This window comes from Leuciscus leuciscus (assembly GCF_965113295.1).
Source record: "Leuciscus leuciscus genome assembly, chromosome: 16".
Classification (NCBI taxonomy): Eukaryota; Metazoa; Chordata; class Actinopteri; order Cypriniformes; family Leuciscidae; genus Leuciscus; species Leuciscus leuciscus.
This window is the reverse complement of record NC_138740.1, coordinates 9,091,012-9,117,291: the sequence shown is the minus strand read 5'-3', so window position 1 is coordinate 9,117,291 and position 26,280 is coordinate 9,091,012. Positions and strand designations below refer to the sequence as shown.

Below are 26,280 nucleotides of genomic sequence, written 5' to 3'. Positions count from 1 at the left end.
GAACCACATTGATTCAACAGGTTTGGTATTAATGACATCATGTGAAAGGTGGTGGAGAAAGAACTTCTGCTAATGAATCATATCAAGCCGCAATTAATGTCCAGTCATTAAAGTTCATTCCACGGACAACAGAAAGCAGTTTATAAAAAAAAAAAAAAAGCAGTCAGTGAAAGCTAATAAGATATTTGAAAACAATGAGTATGACGGGAATACGTGAGTTTTCTTGTCTGTAATATAATTATAATTTTATTTAAAAATATTATCATTTTATTAGTGAAGCTTGAATTTTTTTTTTTCATACTTTATTTTATAGCATAAAATTGATATTTTTTCCTGTAGTCAGTTTGATTACTTTTCAGATTGGGTGTAGTAGAGCCAAAAACATAATATCAGTCTGGTAACAAAACCTTCAAAGCACAGAGCAGAATATATGCCAACACATTTGTGGGAATAAAATTAAAAGCGCTGTAATATAATTTTTTTGACTGTACTAACGCATACAAATACCATATGTTTGCAGATATTTGGGAAACATGGCAGGCTCACATACTTGTTTCTCCTAAAAACAATCCTACAGCCAGTTATTCTACTTTGAAATGTGAGTTCCGTGTCGGAATGTCTATTTTTGTTTTAGTCAGTATTTCGACCCCCCCGGGGTTTCAAGTTGGCAGCAAAAAGCGTATTGCAGCCATGAAAGCCAGCAAACAAACTGGGTCAGAGATTGCAGAATCTACAAGACATAAAAAGCAATGGCATCCATCTAAAAAGCTCTATTTATGGGAGCATACGCGGATAAATCAGCTCATCAACTTACATTGTAAGTCTCCTCACCTTCTATTGTCAATTGCGCTCATTCCTGTTGCGTGAGCGTCGAGTCTGAGGAGGAGAGGGCTGGAGAAACAACAGTTCCCATTTCAGCCGCTAGCTGTCAACATTACAGACTACAACATTAAACATGGCTTAGTTATGCAATGTCATGTACTTTATTCTGCTTTCATGTTCAAGGCCTTTTTGTTTCACTTTTTAAAGCACTCCTGAATCACAATAAACAGGGTTCTTGCAGGTTTCAGCAAGTCAAATTTAAGACCTTTTTAAGACATTTTACGACCATAAAGTTTGAAATTTAAGACCTACCAAAGAAAAAAATTCAAATCAAAGAATTCATTTTATTTCAATGACTTAAGTGATTGAAAAAACATTAATTTAATTTACAGATAAAACAATCACATTAGTAACCTTCCAATCCACACCCAACAACGTGTGTCAGAATCAGAATCAGATATATTATTTTTTTTATAGAAAATTGTACTATGCATATTATACTGTAAAAAACACATAATTAGTTGATTTTAGTTGATCATAGTTGATCATAACTAGAGATGAAATGGCATGAACATTTCACTTCAATGATTATAGTGACAAAAATGACCACGGTTATCACAGAATCCTGTTCAAAAAGTACTAATACTACACAATGTCGAAAACCAGCAAATAACAAATAAAATTAGCATCAATATGCACTTTTTGTTTACATAAACATTAAAATAATACCATTAAAAATGATAGCCAGATTTTAAAAGTGTCTTGCAACATGTTATATACTAACATGTACAAGTTCAAATAAAGTTTAGACAAAAAAGTTTTTTTTATAAAAAGATAAACCTCACATATTTCAGACTGTAAATTATTTTTTATAAAAAGATAAATTACTGACATTTACAATGCACTTTAGCTTATCTTTTATTATTAATAGTAAAATTCGGTCGGATTTTCCTGTGCTGTCTGTCGTTGCTATGCAACCGTGCACTGCGCTCTCCACAATGACAAAGAAGTTTTAGTGGCTAATGGATTTCCACCGGCGAGAAACGCTTGCTGTAGCTCTGCTTCAAGATTTATTTACGGAGAAGAGAAAAACACCCGTAGTGTTTGGGTGCACCCGCATCCTTCCAGCTGAGTGAGCTTTCAATGTTGTTACGGAAAGGGGCGAAGCTGATTGGTTGGTTCTTGTCACATGACCTGCGGTGCGTTTGCGGCATTCTGAAGAGTTGAGATTTTTTTTATCTCGCTGCGCCTGGAAAAAAACGAGTGCGTCCCTTCAATTATGAGCGCGCGCGCGCCTACATTTGAACGAACTTGAGCGCGCAAAAGATGCGATATGTTGGCGAGACCTTTTTTAGACCTGACTAAATGAAATTTAAGGCCACGGATCAAAATCTGGCTGTTTTTAAGACATTTTAAGGCCTTAAATTTAAAGTTCAGAATTTTAGACTTTTTAAGACCCCCCGGGAACCCTGAATAAAAGCATAACTTGAGCAAATGGCGCAACGCACAACAATCCCCCCGATCTACAGAAATTGAAAACAAAAACAAAAATCAGATTTTTCAAAACTCTAATAACCCTTAGTACTCTAACCTTCATACTAGAGCTGGACAAGCATCTGCTCTTTCTTGAAAGACACAAATGAAAAAAGGTTCTTTACCACCATTTGTCTTTTGCTTGTTAGCATTTGCCTGCTGTAAACAAGCCGAGCATCATCAGTCCCGAGCAGTCCACCTGGCAGGCCCTCAGGAAGGGCAGTAAAACGCAGGAAGTCTATGTCCTCAGATGGAAGCATTTACACACCTGTGATCAACATGTGTTTGTAAAGGCACAACAACATGCTGATAAACCTCAAAAAGCTATTAATGGGATGTCGCAACATTCCACCTCTGTGAAACATTTAAAATGTGAAGACTTTGATCTAACAATCATGAAAAGGATTTCTAAATGACAGGTCAGTACAAGAGGAAATAGAAAAGAGGTCACCCCTGTGGAGGATGCATCACTCTTCATGTGTGCATGGCATGCTTTACTTCCACCCACCATCTCTACCCACCCGAGAGGCGGCACGCTCAAACCAAACAACCGAAAGGAAGGAACAACTGAGTCAAAGCTTTTGCTGGAACAAGCATGCAGAACAGTTACTATAAATTTACTTTGTCACAAGAGTATTGTAATCAGGCGCATGCCAACAAAGCAATTTCAGTTTCAGTTTATTTCTCACATTTCTTCCTCCTTGTTCTCATATTTCTTCCTCCTTGTTATGGCAGTCAGCCCAACTCACCAGTGGATAACGTTGTGGTTTTAAACCGTTAGTTCACTCAAAAATCAAAATTGTCATCTTCAACACTGACTTCTGACAAACACATGCAAACGTATTACACTTATTACACAGTCTAAATTAAATCAGCTTCTCTTCACAAAATGACACATTTTTATGTGTGATAACATTTAGCATAATAACTAGGGCTGCCCCCGACTACAGATTTTCCTAGTCGACTGTCAGTCGTTCATTTAAGTGGAACCTATTATGACCCTTTTCACAAGATGTAATACAAGTCTCTGATGTGCCCAGAATGCATCTGTGAAGTTTCATCTCAAAATACCCCACAGATCATTTGTTATAGCTTGTCAAATTTGCCCCATTTTGGGTGTGAGCAAAATCAAGCTGTTTTTGTGTGTCTCTTTAAATGGAAATGAGCCGCTGCTCCCAGCTCCCTTTCCAGAAGAGGCCGGAGCCTTTACAGCTCGTGCTTCGGATACTCCGGCAACAACAAAACTAGAGAATCTCACGTAGCCAAAATGTCAGAAATTGTCAGTAGCTGTGTTCAGACTTACATGTTCGAACCGGAGTCAGACACTGATGGAGACACTCAGGAAGAAGTTACAACTTTTAGAATGCAACTGGACGTTTCTGAATGGTTAGTGGGTACATTTATGTAGTTGTGGAGTTGAGTTGATTCAACTCATCAACTAGCATATTAACCTTTTAATTAACCTTCATGTTAATTAAAAAAAATATTTCAGAAATAGCTTCTGTGCAAATCCAGGATTGAACTGACCCTCATTTGTGAAGCTGACCTGCGTAAAATTATTTGCACCTAATTTATAACACTTTACGACTTTCTTCAGCACATTTCTTTCATAAATGAAATAGAACCATGGTGTCCTCAGTGGCTCAGATGCCGGGAGTCGTTGGTACATCCAATAACAGAATATCTGTAATGTTTTTTGGCGCAGACATTGTATTTCTCCAGCTGCAACAGCAAGGAAAAAAAAAATGGCGTATTATGAGAAAAGAACACGAGTTTGTCCACGTTGTCGGGGAGAAGTGAGATCCGTGTCTTGCTCACAATGAAGCCGGCCTTTAAGAAGATGCACTTTGATGGCATAGATGTCAGCGTGGTACTCATTTAGCTTCCACATTTTGCACGAACACTTGGATATGTGCCTATTATTAGTGCACATTTATCTAGGTTATTGTTAGTGCGAGCAGCAATGAAAAAGTGTCTAACATTAACATGTTTTAAATAAATCAAGTTTGAGGGTTCTACGTCACCTTTTTGTGGTCATTCTTTACCCTCTCGAAATGTTCCCACAGTTTGGATTTTCTGCCTGACATATTACTGCATGGACCGGCCATGTTAGCAATCTGGCACTGTGTGACTTCACCAATTTCAGGTTGTTGTTGTTTTTTGGGACAAACTGATGTAAAATTATTACAGCCTTCTGTACCTTCTGACGCTTTCTTCACTTTAGCTTTTATTCTCATGCGAAGCTGAACAGCCAATCAGAGTTCTTTCTCTCACAGATGTCATGAGTCTGACGACAATTGAACATGCTGAATCGGCCCCAAAAAAACAGACGGCATCCAACTAGAGCCAAAGTTGCAGAACACACTTAAAAAACAATGCAGACAGACTCTCAAAACCGGCCCTACATTGCCTGACGGCTATCCGTCGGCTTGGTGTGTCCCGGCCTTTAGGGGGAAGCCCTAATAACAACTAAACTTTTAAGAAAACATCCATTAATTAACCATTGTTATGACAGAACTGTAGTAATTAGAACCAGGCATAAAACGTGTCATGTAGCCTATGAAAATGCATATTTGTCACATATTAAACAGAACTTAAAGAATTATGAGCTGATGGTGGTGCTTGAGAATTATTGATAATTTAATGATTCTCTAAAAAAAAACTAACTATAAGATATAATATAATATAATAATAATAATAATATAATAATATAAAATGCGCTAAGGTCTGACAGGCTCATGATACTGTATTAATCAGGCTGCCTGCGTTCACTGCATTGCTGAAAACAAACTGGACGGTGATAAAACTCTACATGTAGTGCATCAATTCTGCCTATTAAGATCCTTGCTTTCTCTCTCTTCACATGTGTGAGTGTGCGAGTCTATGGTGTGTTAGAGAACGCTGAGAATCACAGCAGTTTGTGGTCCAATTTAGTGTATTTCCATTTTATTTATATTTAGAATGGCTCTAAATGAGCTTATGCATTCGTTCTTGTCAAACGCTCAGTGTTCCAGTGTGTAGGCGAACTAAAGAGGCCAGAGCACACCACACAGTGAAAATATATCAATGCTAAACTTATTCTTCTCTAACTCAATCACTTACAAGAGAAATCGAACGGTTTATTAGCCTATAACTAATGACATTCATTATTTAGTCACCTGGAGTGAAATCCTAGTCACATATGTGATCGATTTAATCGCAATGTAGAGATTTGTATCTCTCCACTGAAAGTGAACTTTAAAACATTTATAAAGATATCATACATAATCCCTATGAATCACACTGTTTAATCCAAGTCTTCTGAAGATACAAGATCACTCTATATAAGAACATGTTTAATTTAGGCTTTTATTTACATATAAACTCTGATCAATGCACATACATAACATTAAACAAGGTCAATGGCATATGAAGGATGTTTGCTTGATATTTGCAGTTGTATGAGTTGCATTGAATCTTTTTACGCTATTGCAAGTCGAAACCCTCCATTGGGACAAATTGCATGGAAAAGAGCGACTCTTCTTGTGTTCCACACAAGCAATAAAGTCATGTGGGTGTGAAAAGACATGATAAGGTAAATTACAAAAGGATAAAAATAGAGCAAACTAACCTTTTGACCTGACACTTCAGATAACGATCGCATCGATTACATCGTTACACCACCAGGTAGCGACAATTTGTCATTGAATCATTAATTCAAGAGACTCGTTCAAAAGCACTGATTCTTCCAGTAATGAAACAAGAGAAGTATTTGAGTGAGTCATTGAATCATTCATTCAAATTGTTTTTTTTTTCAGATTAATTAAACATTTTAAAAAGACTGCAGCAATTAACATTTTGTCAGAACCTTTAGTAAATTACATTATATTTTGTTTAGTAGTCTGTTCAAAATCGTGGGAGAATTGTGATAAAAAATAAATTTAAAAAAGATGATTTTCAATTAGGGATGCACGATATCGGATTTTTGATACCATTTACCAGCTGTAATCCTGAATAACAGTGAGCGTCATCTTCTGTTTTGTCATCAGCAAGAGATTACAACACGTTTGATTTTATTTCAACACAACACTGCACTTTATTTGCCACAGCTATATGTAACTCGCTTATGTTTCACATTGTTGGCAAATGTTTCAACTATGTAATAAGATATCTCTCAACATCAGAACGGAAGTTTTAAAAACAATTCCACACGTGTAATGGCAGGGGCTCTGAAAATTAGTTTAATATGCAAAACTGTTACCCAGTCATTTCAGCGGGCATTTACTTCCAGATCTTGAATGCAGAACACCCATCAAAACAGTGTTTGAAAGACAGGTTCCAAAACAGGATAGAAAATAGGCTGGCTTATTACTTCTAAAATAGGATGTTTTTGAAGTAAAAATCTTGATAACATTATAAGTGGACCTCAGAGAACATAAGAAAAAAAAAAAAAAAATGTTCCAAGACCCCTTTATTGAAGATCATTGAAAACCTCAACAGGAAGAGGAATCAACAAGAAATAATCTCAACCATGAAATACTTATGAAAAATAATGCAAGACTTTCCAGCTTGCACACAACGGCGTTTCAGAAGTTGTGATGTAATGTTTTTGCCATTGCATAACATTTGACATGTAGTCATGTCATGAAGTTGATTTGCCTCCTATAGGGCTAAAGCAAAAAAAAAAAAAAAACTGTTTGCCCATTTGCGCATATAGAAATGTCCCATTTTATAACTAACCAACACAGATGTAGAAGGTGATGCATGTCAAAACTGAGTGCAAGTCTGCATGTTTGTAAACGGTCTGCTCTCCGGTTTGCGGTCTAGTGTGTTACATTCAAAGCAGACTTTTGATTATGATTTCTGATAAATGGGGTGATTGCGTTTTGCAGACTGCTGGGTAGAGCGCCTCGCTTAGGGAAACTCAATTAACTGATCTCACTTCAATTTGTGTCTAAGAAACAGTAAAGAGGTGGAAAGGGCCTAAGATAACAGGATACCAACAGTGATAAAGTGGAAATGTACGTGGGGGTTTCCCCGACTGAGGGCTCAGTAGAGGTGAAAGGTGAAAAAATATGCATGGTGCAAAGCATTACATACCAGATACCTGAACTCAACAGATCCAGGAGACAGCAAACACTTGCCAAATGGAATTAAAACTTCACACATATTCATTCATTTATTTCGTCAATATAACCCTCTGGTATTGTTCATTTGGGAGTCACACTTGTGTTTTTTACAGTCAAACGTGACCTAACACCTGAAACTTGATAAAATCAATGTAATATATTGTTTGTATTACAAACGTTACATACATGACATGTATTGTCAATGTAATATATTATTTTGTATTTTAAATTTTGTTACCAATTAATATACATGCAATAATTATTATCAATATCAATATTTTCCCATTGAAAAAATAAATAAAGCTGCATTTCATGTTAACATATGGACAAGAATATATAGGCCTACCCACTTGATTAAAATATAACCACTCGATTCCTATACAGCTCTATATAAAGAGGCTTGTAAATTCTATAGCTGGTTTTAGACATAAAAAATTTACTTTTATTAGGTTGTGGATTTGGATATATATTTAGACATTCTTAAAGACTACTTTTTGTCACAGAGGCAGGAATGCTTTACCAGAGCTTAATCGACCTGATTTCAACCTCTTATTTGAGTCTTCTGGCTCAATTTAGCGATTGTTACAGCCACACCAGTTCATTTGTGTATGTGTGTGTGTGTGTGTGTCTGTGAGTATGTGAGTATGTGTAAGCGAGCGTGTGTTTGAGTGAGTGTGTCTGTTTGTTTTGTTTTCTTGATGTTTTCCTTTCTTGCTGTCTTTTTTTTTCATTCTTTTTTTCAGTATCTTGGCTGAATCATTCCACGCATTTGTAAAAACTTGCTTTGTGTTACAGTCACACCAGTTCATTTATGTTTGGGGATGGGTGGAGTGTGTCCATTTTGCAGTCTTGATATTTTAGTGTGTCACCCCTTCACTGAAGTGGGTTTTTTTCTGCATTGTGGCTGATTTGTAGATTGTAAAAAATAAAATAAAATAAAATAAAAAACGCAATCTTTTTTCATATTTTCAATAATTTCCTATGGCGTTCATTTTTGACCATGAACAACACAAGTGTGACAATTTTTTATGACCATTTAGCTTTTCGAATCAAATCCATACCATTCAGAAAGAAACTTTTTTTGGGGGGTGGGGGGTTGGGGGGGGGGGGGGGGGGGGGGGTCTAAAATGACCAAGAAACACCAGGGTTAAGCTGATTTTAATCCTTTTGATCCTTCCTTTGTTTGTCAAACCAGATGGGGAGAATGTTTGAGGAAACCTGTATTATTGCAGTTCTGTTTGGTGACACTAGTTGCACAGAAATTACAAACTTAACCTCTAAGAAAAGTTGGGAATGCAAGCAAATTACCCTGAAACAGAAAAAGCAAGAACTGAAAATGAAAGTCTAAATTAAGCAAACGTAAGAATAGCAAACCTTGAACTAGTGATAAAAAAAATAAAAATAAATACTGTGCATTTCAGTTCACTGTCTCACCATTTCAATGCAGTATATCTGTGTGTTTCAAAAAAACAATCTGAAATACGAGTAGAAAAATCAAAGACAAGACAAACTGCATCAGCTCCATTATCAAACTGAAGAGTGTCACGCATACACTAGATGCTTATCGTGGTGTGAAACACACTGAGGTGGTAGTGTGGCATTCATGGGAGATTCACACCAGCTAGAGTGATGACCACAAAAGTCGAGAACAGACAGGAAGTCAGAGGTAAACATGAACGTTCACAAGACCCTGAGCTTCACCATGGCAACCAATGCATCAGTGGAGAGACCTGCATTCAAATCAATAACTGGCGCTCTTACACGTATAGCTCTACGGCTCATAGATCTGTTTTTCAGCTATTCAAATGGGATTTTTCCCTAATTTTCTTAATTTGCAATTTGTCTTGTTTTTCTTTCAGTATTTTTTTTTTTATAACCTTTAAAAAAAGACAGATTTACTTGAGAGGCACAGTTCTGCAAAATAATACTTTATATCATGAATATATCTTAGGATTTTTATGTTTTTTTATTTATTATTTCCTTGTTGAAAAATTGTTTCTAAGCAAACACTGTATTAATGTCATGCTTTAAACAAGAACAAATCAAGCAAAATGGTATAATAATAATAATACATTTTTAAAAAAGCCCTACTTGAATAACATTACACATTTTTGTTTCTCAATTGCTTCCTGTTTTAATGTTTAGATATTTTAAATAAATAAAAAAGAAGACAGAAAAAAGCTGATTACAAAAAGATTTTTTCTTTGCAGTGCAAAAGAAGAATTGTATAATTGTGTCATTTATGCTATTATAATTAAAACAATAATAATAATATTTTAATCACACTAGGCCAAGGGAAATCCGCTTTGTGGCTGGTTAAAGTCTTCTTTTTTTTTTTTTTTTTTTAACAAGGCAACTGTTAAGAACATATTACTTTTCTCTTTTCAGTCAGAGATGTACTTTCTATGATGCAGGTAATCTAGTGTCTACTTTTGATCCAAAAGAGGAAAACTAATTTTGCAGAGGAAAAACTCATTTAGTTAGTCTCATTTAGTGGTGAAAAAACAAACAAAGCTAAGTGGAGTGTAAATAGGGGCTAAATGTTGCTCTTCGCAGTCAGAGGTCAAGGACGCGACCGAGATGTTCATAAAAATCACTGCAGCGGTGCAAAATTGACCAGGACAGGACAGAACATTGACAATAATTACATGTGAAAGAGGCCACACAATAAGCAGAGGCCTGAAAGACAAATGGACAGAGAGCAAGAGAAATAACACTCCGTAGGAAAGAGAGAGATTTCATTAGTTGCTTATTAAGAGATGCTTCTGCAATTGAATAATTTATTATTTCAAATATACATTCAATCGCTGTTCTGCTTCACATGGACCCTGGTTATGTGTTCCTAACCAAGTAGATAGTGAAGATTTTTCAACCAGTATAAATCTGTGTGTAAGGTTGTGAAAAAAACTAAATATTCCAATCACTTGAAAAATCCCTGTGAAAGGAAGGCATATCTTTATAATAATGTGTCATCCACTGCTAAGCCCCGCCTCCTTAGTTACTGTTGCCATCTCTGTGACGCTTTCCTTCGAGCTGTTGCTCTGCTTCTAGCAAACATGGAGAGGAAGAGTCAGATTCAGTGAATTACCTCTGCCTTTATTAAATACCATATAAACCCTGCAGTTTTATCTAGTAAATACACACAGATGCCAACAGAGCTTAAAGTGCCTTGGAAGCTCATACTGTATTCAAAACGTGAAATTAGGGGAAAGAAATGTCTAACGGAGAAGGCAAATGCTTATGTTTGTGTTTATTAATAAAAAACAATGCCTATCAGATCAATTATTATTATCCTTATTATTATTATTATTAGTTGTTGTTTCATACTGGACCACTTTTCATGAAAGAAACTGTTTAATTTTTATTTTAATTAACACCTCTTTAGTGTTTGATCTTTGCGAGGCAATCCAATCCAAAGGATAGTAAACTTTCACAACCATATCCTGCTGTACATTCTCTGACGTAGAGCAGAGGACATCTGCTGGACATCACAGCTTGTGTGTATACAACAAACACCCACAATTCAATGTATTTTCAGTGAAAACTGCTGAAGTGCGGATGAGATTTCCACAGGATTCAAGTACTCAATTCCGCCGAGTGCAGTAGCTCGGCACCCGAGAGCAAATCCATCTCGAGCCTCTGGAAAACTCAAAACAAACAGAGAGAGGGGAGGAATTCTCTGAGCTTGAGGGCGAAGTTGCAACTTTAGTCCAGCTGGCTCTGAGCCCACGTACAGTACAGCTCGACTCCTCCTCCAATCATATCGAGGAAACCAGGCCAAGGACTCCCACTTGAAGAGCAGAGCGAGAACGCAGGTCTTAAAGGAATAGTTCACACAGAAATGAAACTTAATCTAAACCCACGTGACTTTATCTTCCTCTTTTGTGGAATACACAAAGATTTCTAAAGAATATTCTGGCTACTCTTTTTACCACCAGAAACACCATGATCGTATAGCTTACCCGATCAGCAATGTTCCCTCTAATTTTTTTCTTGCTGAGTAAAACTTTTCTATATTGGGCAAACATTTTAGCCACCGGAGCAAAAACATGTTTTATACCTGAGCTGTACAGCGCACGCTCACACCACGAGTCTGGCGCTTACATCATGCAGTTGTAACGTTTAACTTCAATGTGCTTTTTCTATTTGATTTGACCCTTGATGTAACTTAGTGATATTAAATCATATTTTTTGACAAGCAGTTAATTACTAAATGAAGCACATTTACCAAGAAATTCTATAATAATAATCAAAAAAACATTAAAAAAAAGAACATTTCAATTATTTTAATATAATATGACATAATACAATAATATAAATAAATAAAAAAGCAATTACAATGAGTTGTTTGGGACAATCATAAAGTGTTTTTGGTCAATTGTTGGCAACAGACCACATTTAAGACCACAGTTTGTTTAGTGCTTGTGAATTTGCAAGATTGTCTATATCAGGGGTTTTCAAATTTTTCAATGCTTCAAATTGTTCTGTTCAATATTATATTAATTATAATATGAAAGCAAACTTAAGCATTTAAACAGAACTAATAGCTAAATATGTAAAAAAAAATAATAAATGTGAACATGTGAATTATTCTATAGTCATCTAAAACGAATCCCTTAAACTCACACACAACTCTATAACTGAGGTGTTTTGAGTGGTAGGTCTGTAATGGTAAATGTCACAGAGTTGTATTACTGTGCTGTGGTTATTTCCACCGCTTAATAAAGCCCCTCTTCTTTAAAACATGATTTTGCATGTCTTTGCGTTTCGCATTGCCTCTGGTATTTGGTCAGCATTAAAGTAAATCAACTGATTTGGCTGACTGCCGCTCACATTCAGTAATTCTCTTTCTATGAATCCTGTAATATTCATCGGTTTAACTCTATAGTGACACTAAAGGTGATGATACGCAGGGCAACTTTTTGAGCAATTGTTGCTTGGGCACTTTCCCACTTTCCCAATGGGCAATACATTTCTCTCAGGATAATTTAGATCGGTCGTGGGCCCTGTGTCTCATCTGGTTGCCCGTTGACGGCAACATTGCCCAGCAACATTGCTCAAAAAGTTGCCCTGTGTATCATCACCTTAAATATGGCACTAACTAGAATTTAATGCAGTTGTTGGTTATTTAAAATATCGAATGGATGAACAATCTGACTCATTTATTTAATTATAACTCAGCTCAGCACACCACCTTTTTTTTTTTTGTTAATCGCAATAGTATCATATCCTGCCTTAAGTATCGTGATAATATCATATTGTGGGGTATCTGGCAATTCATTCCCAGCCCTAATATAGATGATACCTTCGATTAAACAAACAAAGTGACACTTTGACAGTAACCGATTCATTGTGCAGAAATTACGATGAACTGAGACGAATGACAGCTTTTTAGTGATTATCAAGGGAACGCTCTTTGCACGCTAGGGTATAAATAATCCATTTAGAATTTAAATAAAAATGTGTTTTTCATAATGCTAAGAGGAACAACGGAGAGGTACAAGCTGCAAAGTTTCATAGTGACATCTACATATAAATGCGGGATTCAATCTCTCTTGCTATTCTTGTCATAGTGCTGCTCAGAAGCCATTGCAAATATCACAGATTGCACAATGCATTTGCAAAAAATTAAGTGCATGTTGTGCAGATGGCCTACTGATGTCTCTATTCTTACTGAATAAGTAGTGCATTGAATAAGTAGTGCATTGAACAAATGGGGTGAGAAAGACAAAAAAAAAAAAAGGATGCGTGTTTGTTGGTGGCGCCAAAGTCTCCCATATTCCACCGCTCAGAAAACTGTACGATTTCCCTTCGTCATGTTCTACTGTACAATAAGCTTTTTAGAACGCTTTGCATCAAATAATCTGTTCCTAGAAATAAGCTTTGCAGAAAAGTATTGTCCCACTAAGCCCTAATACAAGCTATTCAGATTCACACAGGACATGTATGATTATTAAATAAAAACTGAAGCTAATGTTTCTGGAGAAAACCAAATAATAATAAATCTGTTTTAACCATATGCACAACAGTGTTTTGAAATATCAAGCAGTCAACTCCTTTTAAATTAAGATACACTGTATGTATCATTATATGTTAGAGCTGTACAATTCTGGATAAATTGAGAAATCACGATTTCTTTTAAATAGAGATCACGATTCTGAAAAGACTGCTAAAAATAATTCATTTGAATTATTATTATTTTATTTATTTTTTTATCGTTTTGAATGAATGATTCAATGACTCACTCATAAAGACTTCACTTGTTTCCCCTACTGGATGAATCAGCATTTTTGAACGAATCTTTTGGACGAACAAATACCTTTTTAACGGTAATTTGTCGCCACCTACTGGTGTAATAATGTAATGATACAATCTTTATTTGAAGCTTTATTTGATATCTATATTTACTTCTTTTTTTTTTTTAAAGGTACAAAGCTGTCACTGGGGCAGTACCCTATAAGGTACTAGAGCCCGACCGATAAAGGATTTTTAAGGCCGATACCGATACAAATATTTGGTGATTTAAAAATCCGATATATCGGCCGATATTATATATATTTTTTTTTATCCAGAAACGCGTAACAAAACATGAACAGATTTCCCTAACATTAGTTATTTGTCCTTATTTAAGAGTCCTCAGCCTTACTAAAATAATATGATAATGCAGTTTAAAAATAAACTTGTTTGTTTTATTGTCACAACAGAACAGAATATATTAAAGTTCTGATAAATATAATGTATAAAAATACAAACTTAAGATATGAAACTTAAAGTCCTTTGAACAAAAAAAGTCAACTATTATTATTAATATTGACAGTAATAATTCAATTATGTAATAATGTGTGTGTGTGTGTAGAACTGATAAGATTGTAAATGTGTACCTTGAAATGCAATATAAGTCGCTTTTGATAAAAGCGTCTGCCAAATGTCAATGTTATAAGCTACCTTATAATTACAATGTCAACTTGCTTATCCCTTTACCTGCACTCTTTTAATTCTATCCATCTATTCCATCAAGCTACAACAAACCATTTTCAATCATCATTTGCTGCCTGCCTTCTAAAATCTACTACTTAGTGATGCACTAAATACATTATGTGACTCGTTAATGCTGCGGCTAAACGAAGTCAGCAACGCACACTTGGATTTCACACACGTGTAAAAGAAAAGCTAACTTTCATGCACAGGCTATGTTTGATACTTTTTCTCTATGTCTAAATGTTCACTCCTCGCGTGCCTAACTTACATTTTACAATGCAGAGACTGGAACTACAGATATGCTAGTTATAAATACAGTAATCATTACTTTATTTAGGCAGAATAAGTTCGTTGTGATTTCCAAGCTCATTAGCCGCGTTGAAAACAAACATGATAAAAGCGGCCGTTTGCTGGCATTTTTGTTGTTTACTTGAATATTTAAAACCCAAGCATCGATGTTTTACCACAGGTTTACATTAAAAAGTGATACATTGATCATAATGAATTAATTTATGTCAAAATTGCACATTAGTCACTCAGAAATAAATTATCGTTAGGTCTATTTCACAAAAGAAAGAGGACACACTTACTTCTTCAGTCGCGTCTGTTTCTGTTTATCTGGTAGTTACAGGACATATTTACATCACATTTAGAAAGAATGATAATTTCTACAAATATATGCCACCAAAAATACGACCTGAGGAGCTTTAGCACTCTCTCGACTCCCATTAAAATATTTTCAGTCAGAGAAACAGAGGAAGTTCCCGAAAAAAAAAAGTTGCTTTATTTTATGATAGTCCGGTATAATGAGACGAGACGTAGGCTACTGACAGATAAAATAAAAACATGACTGTGATAGCCTTTATGATTGGTTTGATTTCTTCAAGCGTTCACTATGTTTTTTTACTATGCGTATCTCCAAACGTTTACTATGTTTACTATGGTAATGGTTAGCGCGCATCGTCTTTTGCATCACAAACACAAGGCATTCAAACATGAACGCAAGTTAAATTATTTTAAAAGTCTTTAATGCTGACAGAATTATCCGGCGCTGCCGTCTCCCGTCTGTTCGTGCACTCCTCTAGCCCGAGCGATCTTCCTTGTATAGTGCCCTCTGGTGGACAAACTATGCAGCGCCAACACTCATAACATGGTTGAAGGGTGTTTCGTCCGCTTTTATTAAATTTTTTAAATATTCATTTATCGGCCGTTATAAATGCCGATACCGATAGTTTGGAAAATGCCTAATATCGGCCGATAATATCGGCCCGCCGATATATCGGTCGGGCTCTATAAGGTAGGCTACAAAAGCTAAAAGGTACTAATATGTAGCCTACCTTTAAGGTACTATAGTGTACCATTTGGGGTTAATAAGGTACAAAGATGTACCTTTTTTGCTTTTGTACCTTAGGGTACTGCCCCAATGACGGCTTTGAACCTTTTCTTCTGAAAGTGTACCGTAGATCCGTAGATCAGTGTTTATATCCAAACTATTAACTTTTATCCCAGTACTCAGAAATAATGATTCTGTGTGGTTGAAAAGACTGTCTGTGACGCCGTTTCATACCTATAAAACTTCTCTCTCTGGCTCAGAGGCAGCGCGAACACATATTTGAATGCGCTATGTTTGTACTTGTCAAAGGTTTAATAGACACTGGCGAATCATTGACGTTTAGGAATAAGATTATGTAGGTGTTTGAATCGAGATCGCAATATAGGTGTATAAAAAACGAAATAGTGTATCAATAATTGCTTAAATGCACCCATCTAAAGACAGACTGAAATGGACCAAAAAAAATTAAAAAAATTTAAAAATAAATAATAATAATAATAATAATAACCAGAATTTAATACAAAACAAAAACTCTGTGACCAGTACTCAAATTTCTTTAGGTCGTAAAATATGGTGGGTATTTCACAGAGTACATACATTAACGAACTGAATAAAGAATATGTCTGAAAGGACTTGTTTTTCCCTGATCAGTTACACAGACACTTTTACAAACTTGATCATATATTCAAGAGCCGTGGCTTAGTTGTGGTACTCATGCAACCCTACAAATTTGAATCTGACTCATTTTCTCATCCCATCCCCCCATAATTAATGTCACCTCTCCACATAGTTTCTATCCAACAGAAAAAAAAAGTGAAAAAATTATAATAAAATAAAATAATAATAACAATAATATTAATAACGATAAAAAAATAACTGAACAGCACTACTGTCGACAGAGAACATTGCTTGAAAATAAGTTTCTGAACTTTCACTTGCAAAGAAAAATAAAACCAAAAGAAGAAAAAAGTTGAGTGGGCTGCTTGAAGGTGTAAAGTCGCAACTTCAGAAGAAACACCAATTATTCACCGTTCGCCTGACTCATGCGTTCTGCATTTGGTCAGTGTTCAGTGGAACGAGTCTCATTTTCAAGCAGAAATATTCTTCAGTTCGTAGAAACACAAGCAAACATTCTTCTGTCATTCTATGACATGCAGAATTATAGGAGTAGATTACATCACTATGCTCATTACTGAGAACTAGTCAATAATAAAGCGAGAAACTATTAAAACGTATTTTACTGTATATTATATGTATATCAAATCAAATTAACAAGGGAAACACAAAAATGAGAATTTCAAAAATGTGCTAAAATAAGACATGAATACAGCAAAAGACAACAGAAGCTATTTATAAATGATAAACTTTCAGAATGATCAAATACTGGCACAAGGAATGCAGATAACTGAATTAGAAACCCCATGGGCTGTCCTTGGAGGGCTCTGATCTACGAATGCACCCTCTAGAAGTGAAATGAAGAGTGTCAGTGGGGGTTTGTTGCGACATGTGACTACGCTCAACACAGAGCCCTTACATCTGTTCATTCCTTTTTCGGTCAATAAATTGATTTAAAAATATTTTGTCTTAGTTTCCACTATTGGTAAATGAAAACACTGATATTGGTAGACCTGGAATGTAAACCCTATAATACTCTATATAAGGTTTATAACCCTGTCAAGTTTGATTAATTATTATCAGATGCAGAGATATCATTTACACTGATCCATTCCTAGATATTAATTTACTAGAATTTCAACAGCAAAAAAAAACTAGGCTACTGTTTGACTCCTTCCCAGAAGACCTAGACTGTCTTTGACCTTTCCAGAGAACTTAATATCCAAATGAAACGCTTTGTTGCTGTATCACCCACTGTCAACGTAAAGGGAAGCAACAAACTTGCCGGTATGTTGCCCACAGGAAAGAGAGCAGAATAGACCGGTATGGACAAGATATTTCTTTCTGCTGAAGTATGAGAGAGAGCTGCTAGAATTATAAGGCCTGCTGTTGGAAATTCCATTGATTCTCAGATTAGAAAACAAGTTGAAACAAACCTAAGAAAAGAGATGTTGGTATTAAAGATTATCACAGGTGTGATTTAGGAAACGGCTAAAGTTAACAAAACTAAGTCTAAGTCAAACATTACTCACTGGCACGGTTTAAAGAGATTACCTTTTTAAACATTAGACCAAGTTTTCTAGCTACACTGCAAATGTACGATTATTATTATTATTATTATGACTGTTTCTGAAGACTTATGTAACCTTTAAAGCCACTTATGCACTCAGAAAAGTTGGTAAAAACGACTTTTGTCAGATATACACATTTAAAACATACTAGGGCAGGCAAAAGAAATTAAAATCTTGTTTGTTTGTTTTTTTACTTAAATATTACTAATGTTCGAATCTTTTTTTTTTTTTTTTAAGTAATGAAAAAGCATAATAAGTGTCTGTATAGAAAATTGTGTAATACTTAAACATTCATAAAACAAATGAACGTAACAATTATAAACGAAACAGCATTGTGTTTTTAGGCTCAATATAAAGCAAAAGAACCAAAAGTGCATAGAAGCCTGTTCATATTAAGTCAAATCTCCAACAGACAGTGTTATGTACAGTAAACATGAAAACTGTCAGCAGTTTTGACTTCGACACTCTAGAAATCAAAGTGCCACACAGCACTTTTTAAGGGGCGGTTCACACAGAATGCATGTTTGCTTTTAAAAATGTGAAAGGCAGGGCAGCGGAATGAGGGGAAAAGGTCTCAAGACATGTTTAACTCTAAAAAACACACACAGCTCAAGCACAAGACAGTGGTTCATGTTTCAAAAGAACAATGCAGTCATGATACATTGAATTGAACTGGATAGGCTAAAACAAAACATTCAAACATAACCATGAAACCAACATGTCTTTGTTAATAACTGGTACGTCTGCCCGCCAAACAACATTTAGCATTTTAATGTGCTTTAAAAATTAAAATTAAAATCACAAATATTCAAAATTGTACTTTGACAGTCATAAAGTGTAGAGACTTCCTCTTCCAAGGAAAATGGACCAAAAATACTGCTGACTCATCTTGAATCCAGGGAAGAAAAATGTATTTTGTCCCACTTATACCAAGTGCCAAATTACATGAATGTGATGTAAACTAAAGGCTATTGGCTATTTAAACTGTACAGGCTGTAGACCTTGTCCACACTAATACAGTTTGTGTTTCTCTCTGTTTTGGCCTTCCGTCCACACTGAGAACGCTTTCCCAAGTGGGTCAATTTGTACACGCCGTTTTCACGTTGTAGTGTGGACTGTGAAAACGGAGGTATTTGAAAACGATGATGCATGTTTAGTCATGTGACTCATATTGACTTGTATCTTCATATCGCAGTCCTGCAAAGATGACAGAAAATGTACTTGCAAAACATGAGACCAGTTGTGGTTTAGACCAAACATATAATGTTTTTGACCTGGACGAATCAGTGAATGGTGAGATATTTAGCTAAATAAAATGATTCTGCCAGAAGAATAGACAAGGCACGTTTATTTATATAGCACATTTCATACACAATGGTAATTCAAAAGTGCTATACATAGAAATAGCATTAAAATATTAACTTACCATTAACATAACTTTATTATGTCCGTTCCATCTGTATCATCTCAGTGAGCTAAGGTGAATTTAGTGTTTTCCGACGCTTCAGTGTGGATGAGAAACTTTTGGAAAACGCTAACGTGGACGGAGAGCGTTTTGAAACAAATGTATAGGCCTATTGAGTTAAAAAGTACAACTTCACTGTGTGAAAAACTTGATCAACAGTTCAGTATAGCCCACCTCTTAACTGCCCTGTCACATTGAATGAGAATTTATTAGCCTAAATGTTTGATTTATCATCACTTTTCAGTAGCAAAACACATTCCTGACCTCCAGCAAAACAAACCTGCACGACTGGTAAAATTATTCGAAGCAAACTCGTCAAAAATACAGCAAAAATGTCTACAAGATCAACAAATTAAGACTTAATGGCAAAAAATAACTAACTAATAACTAAAAAAAGTAAAAATGTTCTCAAAAACTAAAATTGTCTTGGTTGGTTTTCTTACGTAACATGAAAAAAAATGATTAAAAACATAGACTTACATTTCCTGAACAAAATACTAGTGCTCGTAAGGCACTGAAAGAAGACTTTTATTTTTTGGGCTCTGTGTAAATCAGGGATGGGCATTTTTCAAAAATACTGCATTCGAATATTCGGGCTCATAAAAATTGAATATTCGAATATTCGTTTATTTAAATGACGTTTAACAAAAAAGACTTTATTTTTGAAGTTTACGTTTTTTGAAGTTTGTGTCACCATTTCTGAACAAGCTTACGATTAGGCAATATACACAAAAAGCTTACAGTAGCCTATGTTAAAGTTTTCGTTTATTGAAAACATTAAATAGTAGGCCATGTGTGAACAAAAAAAATAAAAATTGTACAGAACGTACATATGCACTAGATGATTACCGTGTTTATATTGTTTCACGTTATGTTGAGAATAACAATAACATCCACATGCTCGAGTGAGAAAACGCGCTGTTCTGACAAATGTTTCAGAGACACAAAGATAACGAAGTTTCTAACAGCACTTTGCGTTTTCGGTTTTTAAACATGTCTCCCTCAACAAAACTTAAAGGAAATATATGTCTCAAAATAATTTTGCTATCAGATAAGTTATCGTCTCGGATCACTCGGGGTACAGCTGTGTTTACCTGCAGTGATGGACAGCTGTCTGTCCTCAGTCGACTGCTGTTTAGATTTCATGTGATTTCTCATTGTGGTGATGATATTATAACTCAGATCAATGAAATTCATTCATTTGATCAAAAGTAATTCCATTTTGTAAGATCATTTAGCAAGATCATTTTTCATAATTTTCAAGTAATTCCAAACTTCGCGAGGCAGACGACAACATCATGTGATCAAATACAAACTTGTTAACACGCCACCCAGTGCGTTTAATTATAACTGCGAGTTAGTGCTTGAGATTTATCATGCATTCACAGCATTTACGGCCAACAAAGCAACGTAGTAAAATTCTAATAGTATTTTATTTTTCGATTAATAATTACAGATCGAATAATCAAAAATTTGAATTTGAATAATAACAATTCAGCACACAAACTGGTGTAAGAAAGAAGATCAATCGTAATTCAGTTTGCAAATATTATAATGCAGGGTTACGTTTTAAATGCATTTAATCAGTGAACGTCAGGAAGATGTTTAGACTTTAATCTTGTGAAACGTCTTCATAAGAACAAAGTCTATGAAAAGCAACAGCAAAATAGCACACATAAGGAGTCTGTCTGTTTAAACTGAAATTGCAGTGTTACAGATTTACTATAACCATGAAGCAAAAATATCTAAGATGTGTCCATAAAAAAAAAAAATTAGTCAAGTGAGACTAACACTGATAAGTTTCCCCTAACAGAACTACACAGTTCAAGCTGGTTTAGTGGCAGAATCTTGTTGACCCAGATATCTCTAATTTGGCTTTCCTAAGTAGACTGCCAGATTAACATTCAGGACGGCCAATAGGAAAAGTGTTAAGGTTTTTCTTGCACAGTGGATCAAGTTGGATGTGGATAAAGCAAGTCCCCTTTTCACGCTTTATCTTGACAGATCAATAAACCGATCGTTTATTAAACGTACAGATCAGAAACGTGAACAAAAGCATAACCAGGAGGTCATGAAAAGTCCCTATCTTTTAGAATCTGCCAGAGCGTATACATTTACATCTAAGTAGAAGGGTTGGCCATAAAACACCACTTATTAATTTCATCAATTTCATATTTACTACGGGAATTTTAAGACATAATGACTTATAGCTTCTGGTCCTCTCCACACTCACCGAAAAACAATATCACAAACTCCAGCAACAGCAATAGAGCGGAAGTGTTCCACTCGATGATATTATTGAAGCCTAAAAGCCTCCTGAAACGAGAAGAGGTGTGCGTGTGTGTGCCGTCCTGGGCCGAAGAGAGCTCCACGAGGCCCATGTGTTTGCTTTGGACAGGCACCGCACCAATACAGATACGCACTCATGGGCTCCTGGGAGAAGAAGCCGACCAGCACTTGCTCTGTTCAAACTAATTAAAGCTGCAAACAACAGCTTTATCAAATAGACTATCATGCAGTTATGAGAAGTTTTGTAGACAGTTTTTCAAAGAATACTACCAGGCAAATGAGTCTGGCAGACAGAGAATCACTCCACATTGCCATCACTCTTGTCTGGTCATGATTTATTTAATAATTTTATTGAAACGACACCCACAAAATGCTATTTTTAGCCAGTGTATATTCACCATAAAAACTTCAAAAACGTTTGGACTTATGAAAATTGTATTCATTTTCATACCTTTTCCATATCTGGAAATCATTTTAAAAATTTAAAAATTCCCCCCATAAGTTTTCCATGACGTAGAAATCTACATCAGTGGGCATCTCTGCAAAACGCAAACTGGATTTGGTCAATATGACCCATAGGGCAGGATTTCCCATAAAAGCCATAACTTTCCAGCTGATTAAATCTCTTACAGCTCAGCATTACTACAAAATGTATTGTAGTATAGGCTATGTGTAGTACATATGTGTAAGTACACATTTGTACTCACTACAGAAAAGATCTGATTATTTTCCATATCTTTCTCAGGCCTGGAAATCACAATTAGAAAAATTTCCATAAGTTCCATGAGCGTAGGAAAACCTCGTGTTAAAACAGGCAGATATGCAAAATGATGTGCACAACCTCAGCCTTATTTCATTTTAGATCTAATATTCACTATTTATCCATATCATCGTTCATAATCATAAAGCTGCTTTTTAAAGTCAATCCTACCTGCTGAATGGATAGGTGGACGCAAGTACTGTCTCACTGGCTCTCTGCATCCCAGATGAATCTCCATATCCATTTCCTCTAGCCCAGCCGTCACTTAAGCCGGGTGAGTGAGCAAACAGGCCGAACAGAGGTTTCTGATCGGGTAAACTTGCAGCTGAGGCGGTGTTGCCTCCATAGTGGTATCCCGGGCTGCCCATATCTTCCAATGCGGTGGGCCCACCGTGAGACCCACCTATCCCTGACATCTGACAGTAGCTCCGCCTCTCACTTTCCTGTTTGATGACACCCGGTGTGCAGAGCTGGATAAAGTCTGTCTCTTTCTCCGTCTTTATGACCGGCATGTTGACATTGGCTTCCACCATCTGCTGCCGTTTCCCTGTGCCGTTCACATTTGTACACGCTGCACTGTTGCCAGTGACAACAGGGCTGGTATCCTTCAGCAAGTTGCTTTCTGCCAGCAGGGCATCATCCACTGCCAGCGAGGAGAGAAAGGCAGTCTCGTCCGTAACGTAGAACTCATTCAGGTCAGTGAGTGAGTCAGGCAAGTCCAGATCCTTTAGGATGTCCATGGTGTTGTCTCCAATAACCCTCTCGTGACCAGCCATTTCTTTCTCCATTTGGCCATAGGGTGGAAAGTCCAGCCTATCTTTGTCCGTGGGAGAAAGTTCCTCCACTTTCACTTTAAAAGTGTCCAGAGCCTGGATGTCAGAGTCACGATTTAAGTCTGCAATGCTCTCGTCCAAGAGTGAAAAGTTCTCCCCAATGTTGAGACTAAGGTGCTCTTTTGCCTTTTGCTGGTCCTGCATTCTGAAGGGTTTAAATACTTTGGCATCTGGTTCTTGTGTGTTACGTTCCATAAAGGATGGATCTACCATAGACAGGCTTCTTTGAACGACACTACCGCTCAGTCCGTTTGAGAAATCTTTTGATGTATTTAAAGCGGGCGCATTGACGCCAATTTCCGGAACAAGGCCTCTCTCAATACATTCCCCAAAAGTTAAATTATCAGCATTGTCACTGCTGCGTTTCCGTCCACGATCCATATCTCAATCCTGTTGTATAGACAGAAAGAAGAAAAGGACAAACCTCAGTTAATTTTATAAAAAGTAACAATATGTTTACATATAAAATAGAGCAGGAATTGTTAATAAACTATAGGCTAGTACTTATTACATAAAGCTGGTGTAAACCAAACTAAGTTTTGCACCAAGGCCTCCGACATTATTTGATGATGCATTTATTCAGAAAATATTACAGATTCAGACTTTGAATCGTACGTTCCTCTCAGCTCCAAACAGAATGAAATTATATTATATTATATTATATTATATTATATTATATTATATTATATTATATTATATTATATTATATGAAACTCCATTTCTATGCATATTCTGCCACAAACGCTCTCTTGAGGTGATATAACGAATTGGTTATGCAGATTTTAAAGACTTTTCAGCTAAACAACCATTCAAGTTGTTTTGACCCTTGTACGAGTAATTTCTCCTGACAACTTATTTGAATCAACAGTCTGCATTACAGCAGTAATACATTCTGCAGTTTCATAAAACTACCGCAAAGCATTTAAACTCATCCCACAAAATGGAGCTTGATGAGGCGATTGTTTGCTCAGATAATGAAGGCTTCAGGCACGTAGAGACATTAAAACTCATACAAATCCTCCAAATGCATTAGTCGATGCACCGCAGTGCTGCCACCTGTCAGTCGAACTTAGCTACTGCATCCAAAATGAACTTCAGTCTGACAAACCGCTTTAGTGTACATTAAAGCTAGCTAAACATACATAAATGTCAAACAGACTGCCAATACTAAATTACTTAACGAGAGTTCAAATCAATTCTAAGGATATGGTTTAAACGTAAAAAGGGCCTGGAGTGCCCAAATGACGCAAATTCTCAAGGTAGCAAGAGAAGCTTTGAAACATATAACGTTAGGCTATAGGAGCTATACGAGCAGCTATATGGGTTGTTATTCGAAATTTCAACCAGTAAAACAAGAAAAATATACAGATGGTATGTACATGTAAATAAAAATGCACTCTGCATTCACTACGCATGGAAAGCAAATGACCCCAAGTACATAAGACAGACTTACCTTTTACAGAATTATGACGAAAAATGCATTTCTATAGAAGTCCAAAGCTGTCCCTGCGTTTAGGTGGCGTTCACAATAGTTTCTCGTTTAACTTCCCGCATGGTCAATAGATTTAACAGGACGCGCTGCAGCTTCGACACTATTTCAACAGCAGCGAGTCGCAAAAACAACTAAATGCGCCGTTATGACGACGCACACAAGTCGTGTCACAAATTAAACTTACAGTAGCCGCGCTTTGAATACTCGTTGTTGTTGTTCGTCTTTTGAGGTCGAGCGGGGGAATCGCCAGCATTACATAAGCAGCTTGTCAAACTCCCGACAGCCCGTGATCTACCCGTCAAAAAGCTTCTGCTAGCTTCAACACGGTAAACGCCCCTCCAACACACACACACACACACACACACACTCACACAAAACTCCAGTACAAGTTACCCTTCAGCCATTCGAATACAAATCACAATAAAAGCTTAATAAAAATCTGCGCCGAATCGACTAACGAGCTGATGCTAATGTCAAAAGTGTCACCGAACATACAAATGCTGCCGCTTCAGACAGTTGGATGCGGTCAAAACAGAAACGCTGTGTGAACACTGGCGTATGTCATTCCCTCGATGTCATTTTAAACCGACGACACCGTATACAGACTGTCAACCGCGGATAAAAAGCAGATTCGAACTAAATAATTTGATAAGACGGGGTCGACTGCGCTAGCTAATGCACATTAGCAGTCGCGAGAGCTGAGCGAGCGCTGCAACTTTCGTATATCATAACGCAACTTTTGCATGCGCCTCACAACGAACTGAACAAACTCTGTATACGAAAATCTCCAGACAGATACATGCGTGGAACAAACGCAGAGCAGAAGACTGTGTGAGAGAGAAGCATTCAGGATGGCGCAGTTCAGTCCGTAAATAAAGGGGCAAAGGGCACATCCACGGGATAAAACCGAAATACAAGCGATTTGAGAAAAAAATATGCTTATACCGTCTCTATCTTGGGATTAAACGAGTAACAGCTGTCCAGTATTGCACTGTGTCCGATTAATAGTCCACATCTGCTCAATAAAGATAATTGAAAAATGTAAGACTTTAGACTGTTGAGTAAAGAGAAAGCGACATGCGCACAAGGGCTCAGTTTAATGTCAATATTCTTATTTACACTCGCGTGTAAAATATTGCATGTTGAATACGATACAGGTTATTATAATAAATTATTCAGTTCAGTAAATGTGCGACTGCAAAGGTTATGAAATAGCCTATTTGGTGACAGAAACAGTATTACAGCTTATGTAAAGTTCCCAGATTGCTGAAGTAGGAGGATATGGTATGGCGGGGGGAGAAGAATAACATCCGTAGTTCACAACTTTTTGCTTCAGGATTCAGATTTTAGATTGGACAACTGATGAATGTACCAAAGTGTCCTAAAATTAAATTTAAAAAAATGCAATTTTCTTTAAAATATCATAGGCTAAAAATGATCAATTTGGAAAATGCACAAAACACCAGCAGTGTGGTTTACTA

At 36.3% G+C, this 26,280-nt stretch overlaps 1 protein-coding gene across 3 annotated transcripts in view; it reads right to left on the bottom strand.

Annotated features, from left to right (window-relative positions):
• LOC309477830 (glucocorticoid receptor-like) overlaps positions 1 to 26,043 on the bottom strand; it is a 76,397-nt gene extending 50,354 nt beyond the window's left edge. The window contains exons 1-2 of one of the 3 annotated variants that reach the window (XM_082141277.1): positions 25,745 to 26,043; positions 22,646 to 23,697 (exon numbers count right to left, since the gene is read on the bottom strand). In XM_082141277.1, coding sequence (XP_081997403.1) covers positions 22,646 to 23,688 — 1,043 coding nt within the window. In that variant the 5' untranslated portion in view covers positions 23,689 to 23,697; positions 25,745 to 26,043. The other 2 variants (XM_082141278.1, XM_082141276.1) reach the window with 2 other exon arrangements.
• Between the last annotated feature and the right edge of the window lie 237 nt (positions 26,044 to 26,280).